The 26,538-nt window shown below is 39.4% G+C and overlaps 1 protein-coding gene across 1 annotated transcript in view; it reads left to right on the plus strand.

Annotated features, from left to right (window-relative positions):
• The window catches only part of CRYL1 (crystallin lambda 1), a 52,610-nt gene that overhangs the window by 12,589 nt on the left and 13,483 nt on the right, over positions 1 to 26,538 (plus strand). Inside the window, exons 4-6 of the mRNA XM_068181343.1 lie at positions 10,697 to 10,858; positions 14,870 to 15,064; positions 23,825 to 23,930. Coding sequence (XP_068037444.1) covers positions 10,697 to 10,858; positions 14,870 to 15,064; positions 23,825 to 23,930 — 463 coding nt within the window. The remainder of the gene's footprint in view (positions 1 to 10,696; positions 10,859 to 14,869; positions 15,065 to 23,824; positions 23,931 to 26,538) is intronic.

The following is a 26,538-nucleotide window of genomic DNA, read 5'->3' on the forward strand; positions in this document are numbered from 1 at the left end:
GGCCAGCCTGTTTCAGTGAGTAAAAACTGACTGTTCTTCCTACCTTTTCCTTATGAAGGCTGTCTTCTTGTTTCCAGTATTCTCATAGTTCTTGTTTTCTTTTGCTGTTTCAAGCATTTCTTACTACCTGGTATATCCATATGGTGTCCTTACTTTCTCCATATGCTACCTGTACAGATCTGATCCTTCTTAGTGCAAACTTTGTATCTCTTTAGCATTCTGACTTCTATTTTACCATCTTCTTTTGAAGCTGAGCATAGCTGTGATGGAGTTCTTGGGTCTTGTTGCTCTGGCAGGGATGTTGGGTTTTGATATGGTATTGATCCCATGAAAGAGGATATTTGGCAAAATCTTAAGATTTTTGAACAAGGTCTTGCATGCAACGTCAGATTAAATCAAGGTTCCACCACTATCAGTTCATTTACAAAATGGGCATTGGGCAGATGTTGCAAAATCAAAGTAATTTTCTGTTACAAGGAACCTGTGGAACTCATCTGGCCCAACCCATTGCAGGACCAACTTGCATCAACTTGAACAGAATTTGTGCAGTGGAGTTTTGGGTAAACACTTCTGGTCTCTCTGGGTAACGTGTTAAATGTTTGATTACTGTCATTGCATCTTTTCCCTGATATCTAATTGGAAGACTCTTCTTGCAACTTCAGTCTCTTGCCTGCTGTCCTACTAGTCTGCACCTCAGAGAACCTGTGTGTTCCTTTCAGGTAGCTGAAGACAGCGGTGTTGTGTTGGTAGTCTCCAAACAGCAACAGTGTACCTGGGGTAACTGCAGTTTTCTGGCACTATTTTAGGTTCCCTTAGCCTTCTTGATGTCTCTAAACATGCAGTTATTTAGTATACCAATAAAAATAAAATGAATAGCTGCAGTATGCCCATGGATAACAAGTCATATGTGTGAAACATGGTTGACACTATTTGTATCAGCTCTCCAAACTATAGCATTAAAGTTTGATTCAAAGTGTTAACAAATGCACAATGGAAGTGGGCAAGCAACTTATTTGAAATAGACTTACATTTTCTCTTGAAGGAGGGTGGTGGAATAGAATGAAACAATCGAGGCTCACGGCCTTATTTCAGCAGTGAGCAGACTACTTTATGAACCATATTAAATTTAAGAAATGCTGCTTAGTGCAGCTTTGAATGTGGAAAGGCAAAATGTACTAATTGTAACTTATGAGTGCAAGTGTTCTGACTTTTAGTTACTTAAAAAATAAAATATTGGTTGCATTAATGTTAGTTGAATATAGAGGACTCAATTTTCATGCTTAATGATATAACCTACTGATTAGCTTATTTCAAAATTTTCATGAGAACTCCATTTATTTGCCCTGGAATTCACTTGGTTAAATCTTAACTTCTTTTCAAATCTGGCCTTTGTAGAATAAGTCCACTTAAAGCTTTAAAAAACTTCTTGATGTTTGCCCTCCATGAGTAAATTCTTCAGACAATTGCCTTCTATGTAGTTTTCATAGGACATAACTTAAAACAGAAGGGATACAATAGTAAAAAATGGAATTCCTAAGTTAAATCAATGAAGATACAATTGGGAAAAAGATGCAAGAGATAATTAGAAGGACTTAGAAGAAAATTTATAATAGTAATGTCTTGAACATTTTAAAAGGTTATACATTCTCTCTCCTGAGCATTTTCATGAAGTAACTTGTCTTGCTTAGTGTACTTTACATCAACTTCAGAAGGAAATCAGTCCGTGTTTTGCTCTCAACCTGAGTATTCACACAAGTTCACTTCTCAGAACTTTCCTATGCTACTTGAAATAAGTGCATAACCTACACCATGTAGGTGAATGTACATGGTAAGTTTTTATATCACTTAAAGGCTTTAATTCTGAAATAACTTTTCCATTAGCTGAAAACTTAATGGAGATAAATTAATGGATATGTTTGCAGTATAATGTTCCTGGCGTGGGACTATCATGGATGAGTTAAATGTTTCTTACTTTTGTGCTCTTAGCTTTCCTGCATAAATATATGATTACTTTTGTTATCTGTCTTTATGTGACTATTGGGTACTGAACATCTTTGTTCTCCTTTGAGTATTAAAACCAGATTTTAGTGGATATATGTCTAGTTCATAAATAAGATAAATTGAAAGAAGTGCAGCACTTCTATGCTTAGCACACCAGTAAAACAAAACCAAAGGTTTTAAATTGAACAATTTACTAACTGAACAATAAAGTTTGCTAGTTATCAGAGGAAGATTAGATGGCTGACTATTGCTAAGATCTTGACACCTGAGCTGCTGTGTTTTTTGGTGACTTATGAGGGCTGGCTGGGCTGGTTTAAGATGGACACAAAAGGTCACTGAGAGGTGATCTCTGAACCCATCTGTTGTGCTGTGGCATTGAACAGAACAGACTGGGCAAGGGGATGAAGTTAAGCTTTTAACTTACACCTTGTGTTCTTGAAGTATTTATCCTTTTTACTTTTAAAAGAACTTTGCCTAAAAGACTTAGAACAGTATCTTCATTTCCTGCCCACCCCTTTAAAAAGAGAGGGTGTTCTGCCCCCTCTCCTCCTCCCTGCCATTACACCTGCACAGAGTGTTGAGCTGGTGATAACGACACTAATAGATTTTCAACCTGGTATCTTTCAGATCTTGCTGGCTCTTTCATCTTTTCCAGTTGGACATATTTTTAAAAAACAGTGTTAAAAGCTTTCAAAAAGTCTGGTGGTGCCTTCAGGGTGCAAAATCACCATTGACTTTGGAGCTTTGACAACAGGTGACTTGTATCTCGGGTCATAAAAATTAGTTTTTGATGGTCTGTTACCAGTTTCTACTTGTAGCTTTTGTTTGGCTTTCCTGAAGTCTTTCAAGAACCCTTTTACTTCTGGGGATGAGGGAATGTCTGCAGACAGTAAGTGAAGATATCTTCAGCTGCCCTGAGCTAATAGGCTGGAAGACAATACAGTTTTGGAGGCTCTGTTAGTCACAGACCTCTGTAAAAACAAAACTGCTGGCAGGCAGAGTGTGCAAGCATTGCAGTAACATGGCTTCTTCTGAACTGAGCCCTGGACGGACAAACATGGGTCTGTTTGCTCTCAGCTGGGCAAATATAACCTTAGCCCTGATTTTACTCTACAGAGCTTAAACACTGGCCTGAGGCACCAGAAGTTGTGTTTTGGCTTTCAAGGGAACAGGTTTTAGGCATGGGACTTGACTTGCTGTCTTTGTAGAAGTTTAGAGAAATTTATTTCTAATTTTAAAGGTTTAAATGATGAGATCTTAAAGACTTGCTGTAAAACATTTTATGAAATCAGCATCTGAGTCGAACTGAAAGATGATGTTTAGGTAAACAGGAGCTGCTGCTGAATGGACTTACATTCTTCCAAGTTTTCTAACATTTATTTCCCATCTATTCTGTGCATAAAACAGCTGGTGTCATCTGCCGTTACAGTCTTGAGTATGGTTTTGGTCCTTCTTTCAGGAGGTTGTCATTGCCAAAACTGTCATCCTGCCTGACAACTAATCTTGCTCTTCGGGTTCTCTTCCATTGCTCCCTGGTCCCTTTTCTGGGGTGGTGGTGTGTTTCCACTGCCTTTCCTAGATCACCTTCCCTATTTTTCAGGGCAGATGAGATCAGGGTAGGGAAAACCGAGAAAATTTAGTACTTTGAGAGAAGATGTAGGGAGGAGGATGTCAGTCAACTAGTTTGAGATCTTATTGTCCTTTCCTGCAGGAACAAAAAGGATCTTCATCTGTAGCAGCCTGATCGACTTGTCTGGCTTTTGAAAGTTTTGTTGGCCATGTGAACGTCGTGGAAAATGATGGATCTTTTCATGCCATGATACTAACAGGAGAAGAAGCAAACTTGTCTTCATTTGCTGTATTTGCTTTAAACAAAAAAACGGCCAAAAAGCCTCTCACAGAAACCCCTCAAACCTTCCCAAATTTGTCTGATTTTAGAAAAGGTAGTTCTGAAAACTAGTACCTTCACAAATCCCGTTTTTTTCTGCTAAAGGTTGAAAGGACACTTATAATTCAGTCATTTATTCTGAACAGTATAAAATGGCAGTAACTTGATATCTTTATTGGTCAGATTCTTTGACAGAGTATGTTTATGAAAAGTAGGAAAGTACAGAATGTTGCCATCCCAGTGTTGGATTTCACCTCAGTGTTGTTTACTTGCACAGTATCTTGCAGTCAACAGTCTTTCATGTCACTCAAGAGGTTGTGATTCATGAAGCATCAGATTTCACACTTGTATGAGCTCATATGTTCAAGACCAATAAGAAGTTATCACTCTAGATCTAAAGTGATTTATAGCCCTAAATTATTATTTTAAATTAGGTTAGCCTGAAAGTGCTGGTGCCTTTACCTGATCTTTTATGACTGCTTTTACAATAAGTTTCTTTATCTAGTGATGAGACCAAAGGCAGGCAGGATCAGTCATACCTAGACAATTGTCTGTCAAAAATGTGTTAACCTGTTCTTAAAATTCTCTTGTGGTGTGATTCCTTCTCCTCCCATGTTCAGCATTTTGCTTCAGTGCATACATAACCCATAGAAAGTCTATAACTGAAGCTCTGGAATGTGAAACTCGCATGCCTGTACTTTATTCATATTTTTTATAATTGTGTCACATGGTGATAATGTGGCACTCTCATGCCTAACAAACAGCCAGTGTGCTTTTCAGTTAAAGGAGCTGCTGCCCTTATGATGCCTTCTTACCCGTGGCTTACAGGATAGCAGTAGTTAGTGAGATAGTTCAGGTTCAAAATAGAAGTCTTGATTGCCAAGGTTGTGGCTTGGCTTGGACTAACTAGAGTTGGTTTATACCTAAGGAGGCTTTTGTTGCAAATGATATTTTTGTTAATGATTTGGAATTTGTTCATGAGCTTGAAACCATCTTGGAGGAAGTTGTGTACCCACTTATTGGCATGAGTATCTGCTGTGGGAAAGGGGCAGACAGGCTGATGAGCTCCTGTTCCTCTGTGTGTATCCCACTGGGTTGGGTTTCTGCATCACATCCAAGTGTTTCAGGGTTTTTGTGGTGGTTTGTTTGTTTTTTGTTTTTTTTTTCTTCCTTCTACTTCATTTTAACTGATCAAAATCCTGACACTGCACTGAAAGGTGTGCAGCAGCCTGGAGCCTCCTTCAACAACAGCTGTGTGTGTGTGTCTCATCCCAAAGCCATGCAAAAATGTGTGTGTGCCCAGCTGCTACCCAGCTGCTGGCCCTGCCTTTATCCTGAAGGAGGATAGCAGCACTTTTCAAAAGGAGACTGAAGTAAATATGCTTTCCCTTTACCATCTTTGAATTAATGAATTTTTATTAGTCACCTTGTCTTAATAATGTCTTGGTATACTGTTAGATGCACATACTGTCCATCTCTAAAGTGCCTCAAAATATGCATCTAAAACTATTTTTGAAGGGAGTGTGATGGAAAAGTCCAAAATGCATGAAGTCAAGTACTTGCATTTGAAATATGTAATGATTTCGAATTTTGTGAAATTACCAAACCTATTCAATGCATTAAAAAATATAAATTTGAGCTAAGTTCTATTGGCTAACAGTAACATCAGAAGCAAAATTGATACTTCTATTCAATAATTTGTTCTGATATTAAAAATACAGTTTTATGTCTCAGCTTGTTTCAACAGCTGAACTCCCAGCCTCTGCAGTCAAAATGTGAAGTTTTTTAATTGCAGGTGGTGTAGTTCCCCAGGTTCATGTGTGTGACTCTTGTTTATTGACTGGAGTGCACTTTAGTGTCTGACATGGAATACAATATAAAAACCACTCATGTTTCCTTAGTAGAAGGTACATCTTCACTCTTACAGAATGGAGATACACACCTAAACCCTGCAGGAAGAGAACAAACCAGAATATCAACACAAAAGCCTAGATAGAAATTATAATAATTAGGACTGAAATACTAATGATAGTAGTGAACGTTTTAAACACTCTTTTGCTTAAAATACAATTTGACGTGGATTCAAGGAAATGATGACTGAAACACAGCAGTCTATATGCAAGATGGAACAAATAGATGGAACTTTGCTTTGGTAACGTCAGTAACCTCAACTTCACCAGTGATGTTGGAGGAAACAGAACTGGTTGTCAAATGGCAGGGTTTAATTTGCAGAGAGCTTATTTTAGCATATGTACTTTTTTCAAAGAGGCTTTTACAAGAATCCTTTATTATATTATTTAGATATGGTAAAATCATATGGAATAATTGTATTTGACTATACAGTTGCTATAGATAGTAATTTGAAATCTCTGTTTAATTTCATTAAATTTGCAGGTCTTTTTTTCAGGTATTTTTGATGTCTGTCTTAAACAGGATTCAGGTTATGTGTATAAAAAACCACAGGCCAAAGCTTTTTGTAGGTTTATATTAATCAGGCTTTGTTTTAGAAATAAAACATTCTCAAGTGACTTGTTAGATTGAAAGTAAAACAATTATGCCTGTCTTTTCTGTGAAGTTCTTTTTCTAGTGGATTAGAACTATAGAAGATAATGGGAGTATTTGTAGAAATGTATTAGGCACCAAGCTTTCAGAAAAGCTCCTTTTCTGACATGCAGCACTCTTTGTCTCTTAATCTTGTGACGTTCTTTATATTCCCACAAAAAGCTGGATATAATGTGGTTCCTGTTGCAGGAGTGCTGACAGTCTGGGTCCAGCTTGTGGGATAGTTTGGTGTTTTGAAAGCTGCTGCTATGGCCTCATTCTGTGAGAGGAGAGTATTGCTGTCGCTTGACTCTGGGAACTGTTCTACAGGAGTGCCTTAAAAATGTCAGCTAAATCACAGCGTTGCTAAGCTGAGGCTTCTTAAAATGCTGTAAGTTTTAAATGTGTGTAAACAGAGCAGGGCCTTGTGGCACGTTTGGAGATCCTCACTTAAGTGCAGAAGATGAGGAGGATTCTTGTTGCAGTCAAAGTAGTCATGGCTTCTAAACAACTTACCTGCTGCTTAAAACCTGACTGAATTTACTGGGAAAGGGGAAGTTGCAGAACTCTAGAAAATAATTGTCTACCTCAATTGGGAAGGGCACAGGGTGCTCTTGCTTTAGCAGCTGTGGCATTGCCCCCCATGCAACTCTTGGGGGTTAGGTGGTACAAGACAAAGGTGAATAGCTGTAGGAGGGAGATAGTTGTGGGAGGGAATAGTGTGTTTCTTGCTCTTCCTTGATTTGATTGAGGAGCCAGTTGAGAACTTTTGGGTCAATATTAGCAAGACCACCAATATGGGAGACTTTGTGGTAGATGTCTGCTATGGACCACTTGATCAGGAAGAAAAGGCCTTTTTCAGAAGCCTCACATTCACAGGCCCATGTCTTCATGGTGAGGCTTCAACCACATCAATATCTGTTGGGGGGACAGCACAGGAGAGCACAAAGAATTCAGAAGGATTGTGGAATGCATTTATGGTAACTTTAACATGGGTGGCTGGGGACTAGAAGAGAGGACATGTTGTGCTGGACCTCACAGTGAAGAACTGGTTGAAGGTCATGGGGAAGTCTTGACTGTAGTGACCATGAGATTGTGAAATTGAGGATCCTTGAGAGAAGAAAGCAAGACAGAAACTAGGATTGCAGCCCTAGACTTCAGGAGGGACAACTTTGGCCTGTTGGGCCAAAATCTACTTTGAAGAGTCCCACTCTGCACTCCTCCTGCACTCCTGCAATGAAGGTGGGTCTAGGAGAGCTCAAGATAGATCTATCTTCACTTGTAGCAATGTATATATTATCATAAACCTTCATATTAAGATTGCCAGGGAAGAAAAACTTTCTTGTTTATGTTTTGAATTTGCACCAGACAGCATCTAGTCAAGAGATAGGAATTCAATGTGCAGCTGTAGCTTTCAGACTTCTTTATTCAGAAATTCCTAATGCTGGTGACTACCATCAGACTCCATACTCATTATTGGGAAGGCTTGATGCTGCATCCCTTCTCCTGATGATCTTGCAGAAAGTGCCTTGCTTGTTGCTGAGTGGCTACTAATCTTTGACCTTCTGCATGCTAGTTTAAATATCTGGCTTTCGTCTTATACTGTTTGTGTAGGATGTCTACTTATTTTAGGACCGTACTACTGTGTTGCAGGGCTTTGCTTCAGGCCATATTTTGTTGCTTTTGCCTCCCAGTACTTATAAATTGCTCAGCAGTAGTTCTCATTGATAGTATAAGGAAAAGGTATTTTGCAAGATAGTGTTTTGGGGAGTGTTTTTTTAGGAGTTACAGAGGAGTTGCTACTTTGGCTTATTTGAGAATAGATGGGAAGAACCTGGGCAGAGGCCAGCATTTAAATATAGGAAAATGAAGTTGTGCATTTAGATGAGCATGGATGAATGTGGGAGCACAGATGGTGGATGGCATGATGAGAAAGGCCTATACAAAAACACAGAGACACTGGATTTAAACAGATGAAACTCGCTGGCTTTCCATGAACTGGCATTTCAGGGTTTGTGTCATGTGAGTGCAGCTTCTGAATTAGAGGCAACTAGACTTCAATCACCATGCAGTGTATCAGTTAGCTAGGGAGGGAGTCTAGCATGTGTTTATCTTTATGTAGTTCTTTACTGGTTCAAGTAGCAGCTGTGTGTTCTCTGAACATGTATTTGAATAGTGTAATTCCTATTACATATAAACCTTTAATTCAATACAACACTTCCAGGAGATGGGTTTTAAAAATTAACAGCTGTCATGTTCTGATCAGACTCTTAAGAGATGTCTAATAAAGTTTAAATTAGAAGCCAGATTTGTAGCAACCTTGTTTAGGTGACCAGGCCTTGGAATAAAGGTTTACTGTTCTCTGCAAGTGAGAAGTATGATCTTCCCTAAGAAAAGGGCACAGAAATATACAGTGTCACTTAAAATGCATAGTGGTGCATGCTAACCTTTTTGCACTGATTCTTTGAGAGAAACTGTGGTAGCTTTAAACCCATATCTTACCTGCTCTCTGTTTGATCTTCCGTTTCTCATGGTCAACAGAATAGCTTCAGACCTCTCCAGGCTCCATAACTGACAGCAAGTGAGGTTCCTGTTTAATGGATTTAGAGCTTAATTTTCCCCCTGGTCTTCAGGGAATTGGTGTCTCTGAGAAAATAATTGCATGCTTGAGAACAGAAGCTTTATTGCAGTGGTCCAACAACCTGAATACAATTGTGACACTATACAAGAAACTCCAAGCAAATGGCCCATTCAGAAACCTTACGTAACCATGGCAGGTTTGAGTTTCTAGCCGATTTGAGTTTGCCTTTTTGATTATCATCTGATGTGAGAGCAGGCTTAGAGTTTCAAGTTCACAAACCTATTCAAAGGAGCTCTTTTATTAGCTTGCACAGTATCTGCAGAGTTCTCATCATCTTTGGCTTCACAAAAAGAAACTATTTAAACTTAACCAACAAGCAGGGATTCTGGAACTATGAGGAGAGTATCATTTTGTTTTGATAAAGCTGTCTAATACTCTGGGCTCTATCTGGAGTTCTTAAATTACCCTGTTTATCTCTTCTGCATCATGGAACCTTTAGTACTGTTTCATGCAACTTATTTTTTAAGACTTCAAATTACTTTTAACCCATTTTTTTTGGTTTAAAACCTCAGGTCCTGGGCATTCTTGCCACAGAGTCTGTCTGAAGCAGCAGATGTTAAGTGTAAATTTTGGATTACATCAAATGTATAGCCTTTTCCCCTAACCTTGCCTTGTGTAGTTCAACATAACAGAAAGGACAAAATTAAGTACTGGCAGGTGGGAGAAGGTTAGAGTTGGAAAAGAGCAGGTATTTTCTGTGTGTTTTAAGGGGAAGTCTGAAGTTTTACAACTTTGGGATCTTGTTTGGATTTTTTAAACTCTTCCAAAACCCCTCAAAATAGGCTGGCCTTCTTCCTCCATTTTCTTCTCATAGGCTGAAGACTTTTCTGTTCCTTGTGGGATCCACTGTAGCTATTATCCCATGTCCTTCTCCTCCCAGACCAGTGGATCTTTGCATGCTCTCCTTCAGGCATCTCCTGGAGATAACTTTGGAAATCTAGTGATTATAGGTTGTGGCTCTTGGCTCACACGTGTGAAATTTCATACAGTGATGTAGAGCTGAATGTGCTCAGAAGCTTTGGTAGAAGTTTGGATGGCATTCATTCTATTTCAGATGGTCTTCAGAAGTCTTTCTCAGTGACCCTCATACTTAAAATGCATAAGTATCTTCATTAATTTCAACTCTGGGAATTGTTTAAGCACAGGTTGCAGAGATGTACCTTGGAATCTCCTGCCGTAGTTCTGGAGATTGTAATTTTATCTTCTTCTGAGACACACCTGTTCATTTCCATCTTGTCTTAGAGAGAATACTGACTTCTATCATGTGAGATACTCTTAAAAAAGAAAGGGGAGACCAGGTCTTATTCCTCTGTATTGTGTTACCTCCCCTATCTTATTCCTCTGTATTGTGTGAGTTAAAGTCAGTATTTTAGACAAAGCAGAATATTTTCTTTTGCATTAAATCTCCTGTAGGGTGTGGTGGTCCATCTTCTGCTGTACATTAACTCCTAGGGGAATATATTTTTGTGTTACTGGTTCACTGTTATATCTAGGCTGATTAAAATAGATGGTTTGTGCTGAATTCCCAGGTATCAGTCTAGGATGGGATCAGTGAAGTCTGAGAGGTATACATAGATAGTATTGAACTACATGCCTTCTAATATTGGTTTTTGGTTTTATTCCAGGAATGTACTCCAGAGAATCTGGAACTGAAAAAGAAGATTTTTGGTCAGTTGGATCTTACTGTGGGTGACAGTGTTATCTTGAGCAGCTCGACCTCTTGTCTCTTACCCAGCAAATTGTTCACTGGCCTTAAACATGTGAAGCAGTGCATCGTGTCACATCCTGTAAGTAGGATGGCATGTTTCCTTTCTGTATAAACTGTATCCCAAATTTCTTCCTGCAGTCTGAAAGATTCAGAAGGGTATACTGAGCTCTTGTGTGCCATTGTTAGTGTGCAGGGCCAACTTTTTTGAAAAGCTTTAGTTTGGTTATTCTGTGAGCAGCAGCACTAATCTACAAAATTGAGAGGATGCAGCATGTTGCATACTGTTGGATCAAGATATGGTCTGTGTGAGCTGTTGTGCTAGTAGAGTTGTGCGTTTCTCGAACTACTGGCTTTCAAAATGTAGGAATTCTGTGTTTTGGGTACAAGTTCATTACATTGCTACTTTCTTCCTGTGTCATTGTTAGTCTTTTCTAGTATCCTTTTTTAGCTTTTGTTGGGTAACAGTAAAAATCCAAACACTGAGCTGCAATGTGCTTGTCAGGCTATATTGATAAAAGATGGGAAATTTAGACTCCATTTTCTTCAGACTTGTGATGCAGAAGCAGTATTCCTTAATTCCTGAAAGAGGAAGAGGAATTAAGGAATGATGAAATGGAACAAATTGGACTTGGAGCTGAATTTGCATGCTTCATGACCAGCTGGGACAAGGCAGTGATGGAAAAATGGAATGACTAGAGGTTGTAGCAGAACCTCAAAATGGTCAAAGCCACTTGAGAGCTTCTGTAGAGGTCTGGTTGGAACTGCCAGACAGCAGTTTATTACATCTCTTCTCAGCATGGAAGAGCATTTTATCTTGATAATCACTGGGATTCTTACTGCTTCTGTTTTCCACTATTCAAGAAGCTAATGGATTTGTTAACCAATGTTAGTCGAGTGGTCAGCTGATCAGTTAAGGGGACTGTTGTCATGACGAAAGGTGTTGCCCTGGTCTCTGCAGTTTGGTAACTACATGATGTCTCTCCAGGGTATCCCTGTGAGTGTAAAGTAAATGTCAATTCCCTGGGCATGCTCAAGAGTACAAAAATACAGCACTACTTTACTGTAGTGTCTCTACAGCTACCTGTAGCCTCATGCTGCAGTGTCAATGCATTTGGTCAGTGCCTTTCTGATACCCCTCCACCACCACCCTTATGCCTTGGGGTGCCTGAGTGGCAAGGGGAACAAAAGGCTTGGTTTGGTTTGTTTCTGTATAAGTTCTCAATCCCTTTTAATGATTAAAGAAGTCAAATTTCAAAGTATGTATCTGTGCCTAGATCTAGCCTTTCTCCAGTCTAAAATTCGATAGCTCCTTATCTCTTATCTCCCGAGTTGTAATTTTCTCTAGTGCAAGAGAAGAGATAATGTCTCTTTAACATTTCTATATTAAGTAACTATACAGGTTTTTTTTAACCAGTTCCTGGCTGTGTGACTGTTTGTCATTCTTTGATTTTACTGTACTCTTTCTTACTGTTTTCCCAAGTTGGTCTGTACCAGTTGACTTTGTTTAGTCTGAACTGCAGTCTTCATAGGAGCCACTCCTGAAACCAGGTTTTATCAGATGTGGAAAGGTGGTCTCTGCATAAACGTTTTCTACGTTTCTGTTGCAAGGATATGTATTTTGTCAAAGCGAACTCTCTGGAGTATCTTAAAATGTCTACTTGTTCCCAAATGGCTTTGCAGTCCAAATGAGACTGGTTTTTTAGTAATCTCAGCTTCACTCAGCTGTACTGAGTGTACCAAAGAAGCTGTAAACCAGTGTATTCTTCCAGGGGGCTTTCTGCATCAGGAAACATCCCTGCTTTGTAGTAGTTGTTGGCTTTGGGTGGGTTTTTTTGTTTCATTTTATTTTTTACTAAGATCTTGAACACAAAGTAGGATTTGGTGGCTGCAGGGAGCAAGCAGCTCTTCAAGACACTGAAAACAAGTGTGGAATTTGATGTATCAGAAAAATTAAAAGCTAAAGTTGTAGAGCCTCTGGCATGGGTGAGGGTGTTGAGATTAAATGAAATTAAGTGCCCAAAGGGCAGAAGCAGCTCATCCCTTTTCTTACCATGGTTCAGTAATTAGAGAAAAAAAAATCTCACAGCACAGCTGTATGATAGAAATGCACACAATAATTACATTACAGTACAAAACAGGTACAGCTGTTTTCTGAAAGCAGTTTCAGGCAGTGGATCAATAGAGGTCTGCTGCAGGGTGGTTCTCTTCTCATGTACTGTGTATGCCTGCTAGATCACAAAACGAGAAATATGGAGCTAGAGGAGACTGTGCCACTAAATGAAGTCCCCTGTTGTACAGGAAACCTTGCAATCAAATAACTTTAAAACTGCGTTAAAATCTCTTAGATTGTTTTATTAACTCCACTAGTCCTGTTAGACATTGTTTGTGTCTTCTAATTCTTCTAATTTTTGTTCCAACCTTATTACTGGTCCATTAAAATTAATATTTATGTTTGTTGACAGCCTTTGTGTAATGTAATTCTTCTTGGTGTTTTTTTCATCATCTTCTTTCTTAGATGTGACTTTGTTATGCGAAGGTGACCTTGTGTTTCCTGTAATAATTCTCATTTTTAGAAACGTTCCACCATTCCCTATTTCATCTATGTTCTACCACTTCCAGTTTTTACCAATATCTATTATCTCACTCCTGAAAAATTGTCCTCCTGTGTCTCCTCAGTGTGCTCATGAACACACCCATATGCTCCCTGTGCCAAGGTCATGAAATGGAATACTTCAATAAGATCACTGTCAACAGTAATCTTCAAAGAAATTTTTAATAGCCTTAGTCTCTCTCAACAATTAACTTGTCCTCTTTCTGACTGGAACCTGTGATACACTTAAGGGTTAGAAAAGCCTCAGAGAATGTCTTGGTGCTTGCAGTGTTTTGGGTCTTGCTCAGTTGCCTGGCATCACTGGATGGTGTCCGTCCACCACACCATTCTCAGCATTGCTAGTGGCACTGCCAAAGATACTGAAGTGAGAGAGGCTGTGATGGAACACGAGGCCCTCTAAAAGGAATGAAGTGTGTTACATCAGTACTTAGAGCACACGTCAGGCCCTTTCCTGCAGGAAAGGGAACCATGTAAATACTGAAAAGAAAGAACATGCAGGGAGGAAAGGCTACTTGCACATTTCTATGGCTAAGTCCTGTACTTGCATTTACAGGAGCACAGTTAAGAGTAGTTGACTGTAAGGGAGCATGATGAAGGAATCAGTAGTTAATTACCATCCTTCAAATGTCAGTGTTATTCCTGGTAGTAATTTATTATATGTTAGCCCCTTCTATTGCCCGGAACTAGATGGAGAGCTGAATTTAACACCTTTTAAGAGTATAGCTGAAGGACTGCTACTTTGGAAAGAGAATGCATACAGCTTAACTGTCTGTAACACTATGACCTGAAGAACTTATAGGTGTTTCCAGGATGTTATTTAGGATTTTTTGTTTTTTACTTCAAAAATAGATAACACAAATGTCTTGACTTGATGAGAAATTACATTTGGGAAGAGTCAGGGAGAGGTAATTTATTTTTTTCTAAGTACAGTGTTTAGAGGTAACCTGTTCTGCAACATTTTCAAAGTAGGTTTTGTGTGATATCTGTTACTATATTTAGCATACATTTACAGGCTGGGGCCCATAGCTGCTTATCTGCTAAGTGTTGCATCTTACAGGTGGTGTTCAGCAATACTTTTGTTATAAAGTTCCTGACTGTCTAAAAGGAAATGCCTTGCTTAATTTGGAAAGACAAGTGGTGACCATATGTCTTGCAACAATAAACAGCCTGAATATTGAGCAAATAGTTCCTCAAGTCAGAATAAAGTCTTCTAGTACTGTTTGAGTGCTATCATCTCTGGTGCAGCTCCATGAATTTCACTGGAGTTAAACAGAGTTTGATTTAGTGCAAGTTTAATTATTTCTTTTAATTTGAAATTAATGCATCAACTTCTGTTGAATTGGTGAAGTCTTTCAAGGTCTGAATGTCAGGCTTGCTGTGTTCACTGGAAATTATCCAAGCTAGTACCAGCTATAAAGATGTTTTATATTAACTTGGTCTGTTGGTGGCTGATGTTCTTCTCTTGTCTTTCTTCTTGAGGTAAATCCACCTTACTTTGTGCCTTTGGTTGAAATTGTTCCTCATCCAGAAACAGACCCTTCTACGACAGAGAGAACATATGCCCTGATGAAGAAGATTGGTCAGTCTCCTGTCAAACTAAACAGAGAAATCGAGGGGTTTGTTCTGAATCGACTACAGTATGCAGTGATAAGTGAAGCTTGGAGACTTGTGGGTGTATGTATATCTTTTTTTCAATTCTTGGTCAGTTCTGTAGATGTGATAAGTGAGACTGTATATTTAAACATCCTTTAAATTTGTGTCATCTTTGTTCAGCTGTCCCTTATGAACATAAAATGTATAGTTAAATGTAAATTAAGCCCAGTAAGAAGTGATGTCATTACAAAAAGCAAATACTGACAAAAATGAGGTGATATGCAATACTAAAAATTATTATTTATCCTGCTTCCTTTTTTCAGAATACTCTTCAGGGCAATCAAAAGAATTATTTTAAAAGCACAGGAATCAAAATACCAATTTTTCTTTTTGTAGGTGTCTCATCATTTCATGTTTGTTTTTTTTCTAGTGTTGTTGGCCTACTGTACAGTGGTCATGAAAATATTTTAAATGGTTTTCTCTTTGGCCTTTCAGGAGCTGCACTCATAGGTTTAACTGTTACTTGATACTTATATTTTAAATGGTTTTCTCTTTGGCCTTTCAGGAGCTGCACTCATAGGTTTAACTGTTACTTGATACTTTTAGGTAAAGACAGATTTCTCCTCCTCCTGCCCATTCAGACTTCTAGCTGAGAATCATTTGTTTGTGTGCCTTCAGCTTTTCCCACAGTTAGCTGTTCTGTGCTGAAAAGTCTGATCTTTCATCAGCAGGAGCTGAGTTATGTGTCTGTTGCTATTCTCTTGGGAAGAGTTTCAACTTGGCTTTAATAAGACTTATTTTTTGTTGTGGAATGTTCAGATTTTTCAAGCTGTTTACCTGTATTTGTGTGCATGGTTGTTTTAAAGATCTGAAAACTAAGGTCATATTACTGTAAACAAAGCAACTCTTTTTCCAAAGAAGTGTTTAAACATAATTGCTGAACTGATTTTGCTTACCTGTAGCTGGCTTTCACTAGCAACATAATACAAAAATATAAAGGAGGTGGTGAGTAACAGTAAGTAAGACAGTAAGTGTTGTGAGGAAGTGACCTACTACTGGAGATGTTTGTTTAAGTTTTTAATGGATTCTGTTGTTAAACTTTTAATACAAAGTCTCTAAATTTATGGTAAGAAAAAGACTTCCAAAAAGCTCTAGTCATGTTGGAAAGCATAGAATAGAAAAGACAGTAATGTACAATCACAGAATAGTTTGGGTTGGAAGGGACCTCTGGAGATCTAGTCCCACCCCCCTACTACAGCAGGTTGCACAGGATCATGCCTAGGTGGATTTTGAATTAGTTCAGAGGAGAATATTCATTCTCATTGGTCATCCTGCTCCAGTGCTCTGTCACCCTCAAAGTAAAGAATTTTTTTATTCCTATTCAGATGTAACTTTTTGAGTTTATAGTTTGTGCCTGTTGTCCCTTGTGGACCAGTCACCCATGGTCAGCACAGGCATTCAGGTAATGCCTCAAAAATCTAACAGGATTCTTTCACATCTCTGCGAGCATAAACTCAATGGTGGAAGCCACTGCGATAGTAACCTAGGATGCTAAAAATTTCAGTGGATCCAGGGATCATTTAGACACATTCATGTTGAACTGTGCAGAAGCAACCTCCAGCTTCAAAGTCTCAAAGACTGGACTGCTAGGAGCTGAGGCAGTACAGTACATATCCCTCAAAATATCATTCTCTGTTTGGTCTTGCTTTGGAATTTAAGAACATTTATGGGCTGCTGTTGGAAAGGAAGTACTGAGTTGAGGCAAACCTTTAGTATGAACTTGTTGTATGGATGCTTTTGTGGTAATGGTGGTTATGTGAATAGTGATAAAATAGTGCTTGAAGAACTGACAGATATAGAAGGTTGTTTTTGTTGTAAATCAAAGTTTCCGAGTTGTTCTGTTCTTGTATAATTTTATTGCGTTTCAGCCAAGTACACATTTAAACAGTAACAACTTTGGTGGCCGCATTTCCATTCCAGAAGCCTGAACAATAGCAGCTGTCAAAGGTGTATAGTTTCAGCTGTGTGACTTCAGGCTGCACAGTTCCTTTGATGGGAAGAGAATCACTGCAGATAGGTGAGAACTGCAGGCCTGGGCCAATTTGTGTGCTTCTACTGTTGTGCTGCCAATTTTGTAATTTTTATTGCAAGTCATGTTCTTTTGGTGTATTCCACTTTCCAAATGGGGAAACATAATTCTTACTTCTGATTGTGAAGTCACTTTCCAGCTCTTACTGTTGAAAACATCAAACTCCCCAACTCTTTGAGAGACTCCTAAAAATCTAGTTTTACTCACATTGGTTACATCTTGAACAAATGTTTTCATTACTCTGAGAAGCACTGGGGGATTGTTGTGTTGTTTTGTTGGGGTTTTTTGTTGGTTGGTTGGTGTCGCTGCAGGCCCTGAGCTGGGTAATAATTAGCATTGACTCCATGATTGTAGAAGGCGATCAATTGCTTTATTATATCTTCCTATACTATATTATACTATACCTATTAAGAAACTCAGTAACCCTTACAGGCAGTCCGATACAGCTTTGACCTAATTGGTAAATCCATCCAAACACCGTCCAGTGTCCAATTAAGAAATCACCCTTTGGTGAACAAATCTCCATGACACATTCCACATGTGCACAACAGCAGGTGCAACAAGTGGAGATAAGAATTGTTAATCATTCTTCTCTCTGATCTTCTCACAGCCTTCCCTGGGAAAATGCCTGGGAAAGTCTGTGCCTGCTCTATGTGGCTAGAAAGCTGCTGCCACAGGTTGGGGTATTTTTTGGGTTTTTTTTGTTTTTTTTTTTCCCAGTCAGTTGAACTTATTTCATTAAAGAAACTAGTGGAAGTTTCTCCAGTAGAACTACTAATGGTGGTAGGACAGACTTGCAGTACATCTGAACTTACAACATTTATCTTGAAAACGTTATAATAAATGGGTTGATTAGCTTGCAGAATATGTTTTAGTTCCCAAATCTGTCTGGGAAACTGACAACCTGCCAATTTTTCTCTTTTCTTTAGCAGTGTTGTGTTGGGATGGATGAGACATGGGCAAGGAATCATGTAATGGGAGAAAGGCTCTGATACGTAACATGGAAGTAAAGATGTAGCTGTGTAGAAAGAAATGTGGTAAAGATATCTGCTTGCTAAATGTTATGTGGGTCTCACTGACTTCTGCCATGTGGGTCCAAGAGTAGGACATACTTTTAACACACCCAGAAATCTGAGGTAAGGCTCTGCCAGCATAGAAATCTGGGTGCAGGCTCAAGACTCCACATGGTGCTCAAATTGCATGTGGCATGGATGCCAGAGCACAGAGAGAAGCATAATTCAGGGCAAAGAGATTAAAGTAGCAATGAGAAACCTGAGTACTGGGATACAGTTTGTCTTTGCTGAAGGTGCTGGGGTTCCCAGCTGCACACACAGGGAAGCTGGGATTTTACAGCTGGGCACAAAATGAGTGCTTTGAATGCAGGAGTGGACTGAATGTGGGAGTGGGAAGTGTGGTGGTAAAGTGGTAAAAAATTAATAGGCTTGAAAGTTGAGATCCAATTTGTTGGAAAGCAGAAGAAAGAAAACTCATTTGGAGATGTACCGTTTAATGCTGAGAAATTTATGTGGATAATTAGGAATGTAGATTACAGAATGGAGAAGTTTGACTTTACAAGAACTTAGAAGCAAAGACCATGGGTTAATTTATGGGTCTAAAAGATGTAATTCAAACAAGTGCTTCTCTTTGAAGCAAGAGTGCTACAAAGAGATGTTTAATTTGGGGTCTGAGTTAGTCTTTTAGTGACAAGATATCTTTTCAAAGATTGCTTTGACTTGCAAGTCACAAGCATTTGGGCAGTGTAGGTGTTTGTGGCAGGAAATTCTTGTATCAGTTATCTCTGTCTCCTCATGCTCCACATTTATTCCATGATAAAGCAGATATTGAGAGCACTCCCATCTCTTTAAGGTCATGTATCTGAGAACTTTTTGTAGGACCTATAGCCTATCTGAAACTGGCATTCATGTAGGTTTCTTTTTCATGTATTCAATTGTTAAGGCTCTGGTAGAAATGTTGCAAAGCTGATAAAGATGAGAAGAAGTTCTGTGAGATATTGAGGTTGAAGATCCTTAGTCCTCTCTTATCAACGCTAAATTTTTATATGACCAGTTTGGAACCATTAGAATAACCCTTAGCCAGTAACAGGAAAAATACCTCAAACTGTATTCTCTGTTATTCTTTGTTACCATTTATTTGCTTTCTCACATCTCCATTGACACTGGTCACTGGTGTGTCTGATTTTGTTCATAACTCTTGGAGCAGAAGCTTAGTGCCTTTATTTGCCTGGGAAGCACACTGTGCACTATAGACATCATTACTTTTGTACTTTTACCGATAGTTTAGGATTATGTTGCAAGGGCTGTTAATTAACTAGCTTGACTTTATCTTGTTCTGCAAGTAAAATTTTGGTTAATATAATCTAGAAAATTAACAACCAAACAGTTTCACCAACACTTCAGGTTCAGGAGTCTCAAGCCTTACTGCGAGTAGCTAAGATTGTAATTTAACTGTGGATTACTGAGTGAAATCTTTTTGAAATATTTTCCTAAGTATCACCTGCAATTTGCAAGGAGGTCATAAAATACAGCAGCACAGATAGCAGGTGGAGCATGACAGTTTTTTAACCTTGATATAATTTAGGAGTTTCAGCTGCTTTTAGGAACTGTTAAAACTGTTACAGGATGGATTGTGTAAGTACTCTACTTATCTCTGCATAAGATTTTAATACTGTCTTAATGTGTTTTTTTTCTTTAAAGTGGATTTTCTTTGATGTTATAGTCATTGTCAAACATGAGAAGAACGGGCAGCTGTTCAATTTTTGTTAATCTTTTGGAAAATAAAGTCATTGTTTGGCTATGTGTCCATTTTAGTTTGTTTTTGTGGCATTTGGGTGCATTGGCTTCAATCATTAATTTATGTACCTCTCTTTTCTCAAGTGACTAGCTTAGCAGGCTTTAAATGCTGGCAAGACTTTCAAAGTCCAAATTCCTTACTATTATTTATACTACAGTGTTATTCAGACGCTTTTTGCAAAATATTGAAGATAAGGTATAGGATTAAACATTTAGTTACAGTGCCTCATAAAAGGGGAGATATCATGAAAAGGAAGTTTAAGGGGATAGGAAGAGAAATAGTGTTGATACTGTTTCTTACAGGATGAGGTGAGGTGAGCGAGGGTGCCATGGAAGAAGGAAGATAAAGGCCAGCAAAGCAAGGAGGTGTGAAGTGTGTAGGACAACAAGTTTCTTAAACATTATGAAATGGAAAGATGTAGAGGGATATAGGAGTAAAGTCATCTGCTCAAAATGACAGGACTGGAAAAAGATCAGGGTGTAGATGGAAGGGACTTGATTGAAGTGATAATGAAGAGGAGGGTGTAACAAGTACTGCTGAGACAGAATGCATGTATTAGTGGCAATTAGAGGAAAAAAAAAAGAATACTGAACTTGGGAAATACAGAGGATGAAGTGGCAGATTTGGAAACAGAAAGTATGTGGTCCAGGAAGCAGTGAAGTCCAAAATAACTCTTTAACAGACTGGAGTGAGTAGGAGAACACGGTGAATTGGTAGAATCAGAAAAAGTAAGATTGTGATGTTTTTTGGCCATTTACATTTGGTGTGATTACAAACCAAGTCCACGACAGAAGTTGCGATGTGGGTGTGACTCAGAGATGAAAAGAAAGACTGCTGATTAAAACCAAGCAGGTTGGGTCAGAGCCTAATGCTGGAGACTGCAGAACCACCACAGGTTTCTGGAAAGGTGAAAAGTGTCCCTGCATAGGAAGAAGCACTAATAAAGTACCAAAGGTTCATTAGGATAATCCTGTGGTATCACTGGAGGTTAGAATCTCTAGGAAAATGAGATTGTGGTATATAAATGTTGTTGTAAGAAGTGTGGAGGATTCTGAGATAGTCTAGATTTTGAAATTTGACTGCCCATTGGGGTCACGGAGGATTTTGGTGGAATTTGTTTTAATCTTAATTCTGTAGCTGTAAGAGCTTCTAGTGAACTCCTACCATACTTCCTCTTCCCTCTGACAAGTGCTGGAGGCAGAGGCTTACCAGAAGAGTAATCCAGGATGAAAAATCCCCTTGGAAAGATTAATCACACCTACACTTAGTGAAATCGGATAGGAACTCCTTCTTGTTTAGTTCTTAGCATAAACATCAATCCTGGTAGAAGACACCTTGCTGACCTTGCAGCCTGGTGAATCATTCCACCAACTGATGATCTCCTTACCATAAATGCGAGTAGGGTTAGTGCCTAGGGTAGGAAGGTCTAACTTGTTTATCATTTATGTGTTCTTAATTTATGAAGAGAAGTAAAAAACTTTTCTTAAGAAGGGTCTTTTGGACAAGAAGAAGCTGAGTTCATTTTTATGGAACACTGTATCCCTCAGCTGAAGGGATCTGTCATGGTTTCCTTCCGGTAGCAACAATTTTTGCCTTTTACCCCCTGCAAACATCAAATGGCAGCTATAGCAAAAGGCCAAGAGCAAAGCACTCATGATTCTGAGGGCACCTGGTCTTCAAATGTATGAGGACTATGGTATCCAAAGAAAGTAACTTATTAATTTGGAAATTAATTTGTGATGATTCTGAAGTACTTCAAGAGCCTGTTAACTCTTTAAACATTATGTTTACAGTTTTTAACTGCCGCTGTGGTTCAAATGCTTGTCTGGAATTTGTGGTTAGTCTTTTGTCCACAAATCCATGTCAGCCGGGGAGGGGCAGGGGGGAACCACTCATCAAGCACAGCTTTACCAGCACAACTCATTGTTTGGATGAAGCACTCCCTACAGAAGAACACTTTTGTTGACTTTGCTGATGTTGTTCAGAGAAGTTGCATTGCCATGTCAGGGGAAAAAGCTTTCACAGAACGTATGGTGCCTGTGTTAGTTACCCTGATGCTGGTCTGTAATCTGAATTCTCTCTGAGGTTTTTGTTTAGTTTTGTCTTTATGCAGACCTTTCTGTCTGCCTCTAGATGAGTTACCTTACCATGTCTATGAAACATGGTCTTACCTGACCTTTAATTTGAAGAAAATAATGCTTTCTTATCCCTGCCATTTTATGGCTAATTGTTAGGAGAACTGTGTGTTCCATATATGGTAGGTAGATCTTATAATTATGTCAGTTTTTCCTTTTCAAAGTAGAGTTCTGCAACAGGGATTCAGACCAGCTTGGTTGATGGGAACAATGCCTACTAATAGGCTGAGTCTTAAGGCTGTCTTACAGAAGTCTCAGTTTAAGCCTGAGATGATGAAACTTGATGTCTGTGGCCAGCTGTAGAAGTTATGTTGATTTGTGGCTTTTAAGTGTCTTTTAAAGTAGCAGTAGATTATGTAAATCATGGACACAGGAAGACACTGTGGGTGAGATTGAACTCATTTAAGATGGGATCTTGAAAATGTAGACAGTGATATCTAAGCTTCTTACTCATCTTTCAATTGGTGAGAAGAATTAGGGCCTTTTAGGACACAACTCATCTTACCTACTCCAGATGCCTGCTTTAGGATGCTGATTTCCTTTTTCTCCCTGGTGATTATAAAGAGAGTCTAGATGTCTAGCTCAGATGTCAATGTCTACTATAGATCAGAAGAGCTGTCCTGCGTGCCCGTAAGTCTAGCCCATGACTGCGTGATACAAAGGGGCATTCAGACAGGGCCTTGCACGAGAGAAATTTAACCAAAAATTATGTGGTTTTGTCCAAGCAGATGAGTAAATGAGTATGAGTATTCTGAAGCTTAAAGGGGCTTGTTAAGGAAGAGGCACTGAGTAGGCTGGACACCTCAGAGTAGGGTAAAAAGATAAATTAGAAGCAATTCAGCATCCCTTCCACCTTCCCCAGAAGGAAGGTGAAATTTTACGTTTTTATGAAAACATGAAAATGTTTTCATGTCTCTAGGAATAAAGAGGACAAGTTCTTGAAACCTGATGAAAGTGGTTAGAACAAGTCTTCATTAATTCATATCTTTCTAGTAGGTGGAAAACAACCTCATATAATAAATAGTATTCTTCTCAAGTACATCTGTTCAGGTAAAGAACTGTAAATCACTTTTTACAAGCCTTTCTGTGCTTGCCCCAACCTGATGGAGGCATTGGTTTTCTTGTAAGTGCTGCATGTGGGTGGAATAGCAATGCTCAACTTTTATCACTAGAAGTGCTTCATTTTGCTTGCTCCGTGTCCTCCCAGCTCTTGAGATGTGAGGCTGTCAATGAACTTGAGAACCCTGGGCAGGTTGAGGCTGAGTAGATTGAATGTTGGGTGAATTTTGTGGAAGGGAGTGGTGACTGCATTGCCTGTGTGTTTGGACCCAACCTTTTTTGCAGGTGGCCTCAGGAGCAGTACCCACTGGTGCACCACTGTTCTGCTAATTGGGACTCTGCCCAAAAATCCAGAACTAAGAGAATATGAAGGGAGGTGTAGCATTTAGCCAAAATTCCTGTATTTAAAAGGGTTGGTATAGTACTTGCATTTGATATAAACTCTTTTGGCCATGTGCTATTAAGAGTGTCATGCTTGCTTTCTTCTCCAATTCTCAGTTTCTGGGACTATGAAGTACAGTCCTAGAGATAGGAATGAATGCTTATGCTGAACCGTAGGAAGGCTTACATAGTAGACAGACATTTCTGGCAAATAGTTGTGTTTTTCTCTTTGAAATCTTAACTGCTATTTCTAGCCTTAGTTTTTATTACTTCCCTAATTTTTTAATTATATACAAAAAATGGGAAATTTTGTGTTAAAAGCAAACATTCACCAGTCTTCCTTCCTGTTGTACTTTTGCTGCTTAGGAAGGAGTAATATCTCCTACTGATCTAGACCTTGTGATGTCTGATGGATTGGGAATGCGATACGCATTTATTGGACCTCTGGAAACCATGCATCTTAACGCAGAAGGTAGGTAGTGTAAAATGTTATGAATATGAAGGGAAAGCTTGCTTTGCACAAGACTGGAAATGTTACGTAACAAACCAGGTTAGGATTGCTGCAACTATGACTTGTCTCTTTTTTTAATGTAATGGTAAGGAAAACTTATTTAAAGTGTGAGGTCACTGGAAGGAAATGGATATTGATTATCCTGTTACAAATGATCAGATGAAAGATGGCAACCTATTAAAACACTAGCTGTGTAATAATTTTTTTCCAAGATTCATCCCACCATACTTTGATAACATTGCTGTAGCCATAGTTCAGAACTGTCTGAGTGTCAGGTAAAAAAAAAAAAAATATTGAAAAAGTTTAGCTGATAATCCAGTGTCAACAGAAAATTACTTTCCATAGATTAATACCCCCCTGCTGCTGAATTTGTAGCAAAGCTGAATTTGTAAATATCCCTGGAGCTGCTGTTCTTTAAGCTTATATCCTGAGTGAAATGAAATTACTTTGTCAGCAAAATCCTGTGCATACAAAGCTGACTTGACAAAACAGTCAAGTAACAGTTTGACATCTGTCTTGCATAATTAATACTTTTAGATGTTTTTTGAATAGTATATGTGAATCCCAGGTAAATAAAAAGTGAATTGCGTAAAATAAAAATTATGGATCAGCGTCACAAAGGTTTGAGCAAAGACTTTAACAAAACACAAAAACTTCAAAAAGTTAAGATCAGCTAAATACTAGCTCTTTATATTATGGGCTGTGTCTTTATTTTGCTTTTGTATGGTCCCTGACGTGGTAGGCTCCTGCTCTGCTGCTGGATCTTCTAGGCAGTGCTGCACTACACTTGTGCACAGAACCATTTCCACAACAGCACCTTGTCGGCTGGCTCAGTAACTTGGGTTATGAGAAGTATTGCTTCACTCCTGCACTTGCAGATACATTGTCTCTGAGTCTAGAGCTGCTCCTGTTTATGTGCTCACAGAGTGACTCAGGCTCTTGCTCTCATCAGTTTAAATCAAAATTGCTGATGGCAGGACATGCAATGGCTTATGTTCATAATTCTGTGCCAGTGCCAACTTCTCTTTGGTTGCCCAGTATTGCTTCACATAATGTGGGATAATATGGACCTTCTCTTCATTGCCAAGGGTTTGCTTGACTAACCTGATCTCCACCTAAAGCAAGATGATCTGCTTAGTGAATGAGGAAAAAAATATTGTCTACCTGGATTTTAGTAAAGCCTTTGACACAATTTTCCACAGCATTCTCCTGGAGAAACTGTCTGCTTACTGGGTCAAAGATTGTCTGGATGGCTGGGCCTAGAGTGGTAGGGAATGGAATTACATTCAACTTGGGGCTGGTCACAAAGTGATGTTCCTCAGGGTACAGTGCTGGGCCCAGTCCTGTTTTATATCTTCACTGAAGATCTAGATGAAGGGATCAAGTGTGCCATTAGTAAATTTGCAGATGACACCAAGGTGGGTGGGAGTTGATTTGCTGGATGGGAGGAAGGCCCTGCAGAGTGATCTGGACATGCTGGATGTCAAGACCAATTGTATGAGGTTCAGCAAGGCCAAGTGCCAGGTCCTGCACTGGGGTCACAACAACCCCAGGCAGCGCTGCAGGCTGGGGACAGTGGCTGGGAAGCTGCCTGGTGGAAAAGGACCTGGGGGTGCTGGCAAACAGCAGCTGAACATGAGCCAGGGTGTGCCCAGGTGGCCAAGAAGGCCAATGGCATCCTGGCCTGGATCAGCACTGGTGTGGCCAGCAGGAGCAGGGCAGTGACCGTCCCCCTCTACTCAGCACTGGTGAGGCCACAGCTCCAATCCTGTGTGCAGTTCTGGGCCACTCACTGCAAGAAAGACATTGAGGGGCTGGAGCGTGTCCAGAGAAGGGCAGCGGAGCTGGGGAAGGGTCTGGAGCACAAGTCCTGTGAGGAGCAGCTGAGGGAGCTGGGGGTGTTCAGCCTGGAGAAAAGGAGGCTCGGGGGGACCTCATCACTCTCTACAGCTGCCTGAAAGGAGGGTGGAGCCAAGTGGAGATCAGTCTGTTCTTCCAGGTAACAAGTGATAGGACAGGAGGAAATAATGGCTTAAAGTTGCACCAAGGAAGGTTTAGATTGGATATCAGGGAAAATTCTTCATGGTAGGGGTTGTTAAGTATTGGAACAGGCTGCCCAGAGAAGTGGTTGTGTCACCATCCCTGGAGGTATTGAAGAGACATGTAGATGTGGCAGTCAGGGACATGGTTTGCTGGTGAACTTGGCAGTACTGGGTCAACAGTTGGACTTGATCTTACAAGTCTTTTCCAACCTAAACAACTTCATGATTCTATGACAGCCTTCTCTGATGCATTGTACTAACACTGTCTTTTTATTATTAAAGGAAGGAAGTGAAGGTAGGTACAAGAAACTGCCTCTGTCCTTTTCATTAGCCTGTCAGCTTCACCAGCTTCATAGCAGCTGCCTTTTTTTACAGCTATAAGATATTAGTTGCCTGCATTCTTAAACTCTTGGTTAATCAATGAGGAAGGATGAAGGAAGCATGTGGGAGAAAATAGTGTTATAAATAGTGTTATTTGTAGAGGGAGAGTCCCTCTTTTTTTGTTTTGTTTTGTTATGGTGATGTGA

Source organism: Anomalospiza imberbis, chromosome 2 (assembly GCF_031753505.1).
Source record: "Anomalospiza imberbis isolate Cuckoo-Finch-1a 21T00152 chromosome 2, ASM3175350v1, whole genome shotgun sequence".
Lineage (NCBI taxonomy): Eukaryota > Metazoa > Chordata > Aves > Passeriformes > Viduidae > Anomalospiza > Anomalospiza imberbis.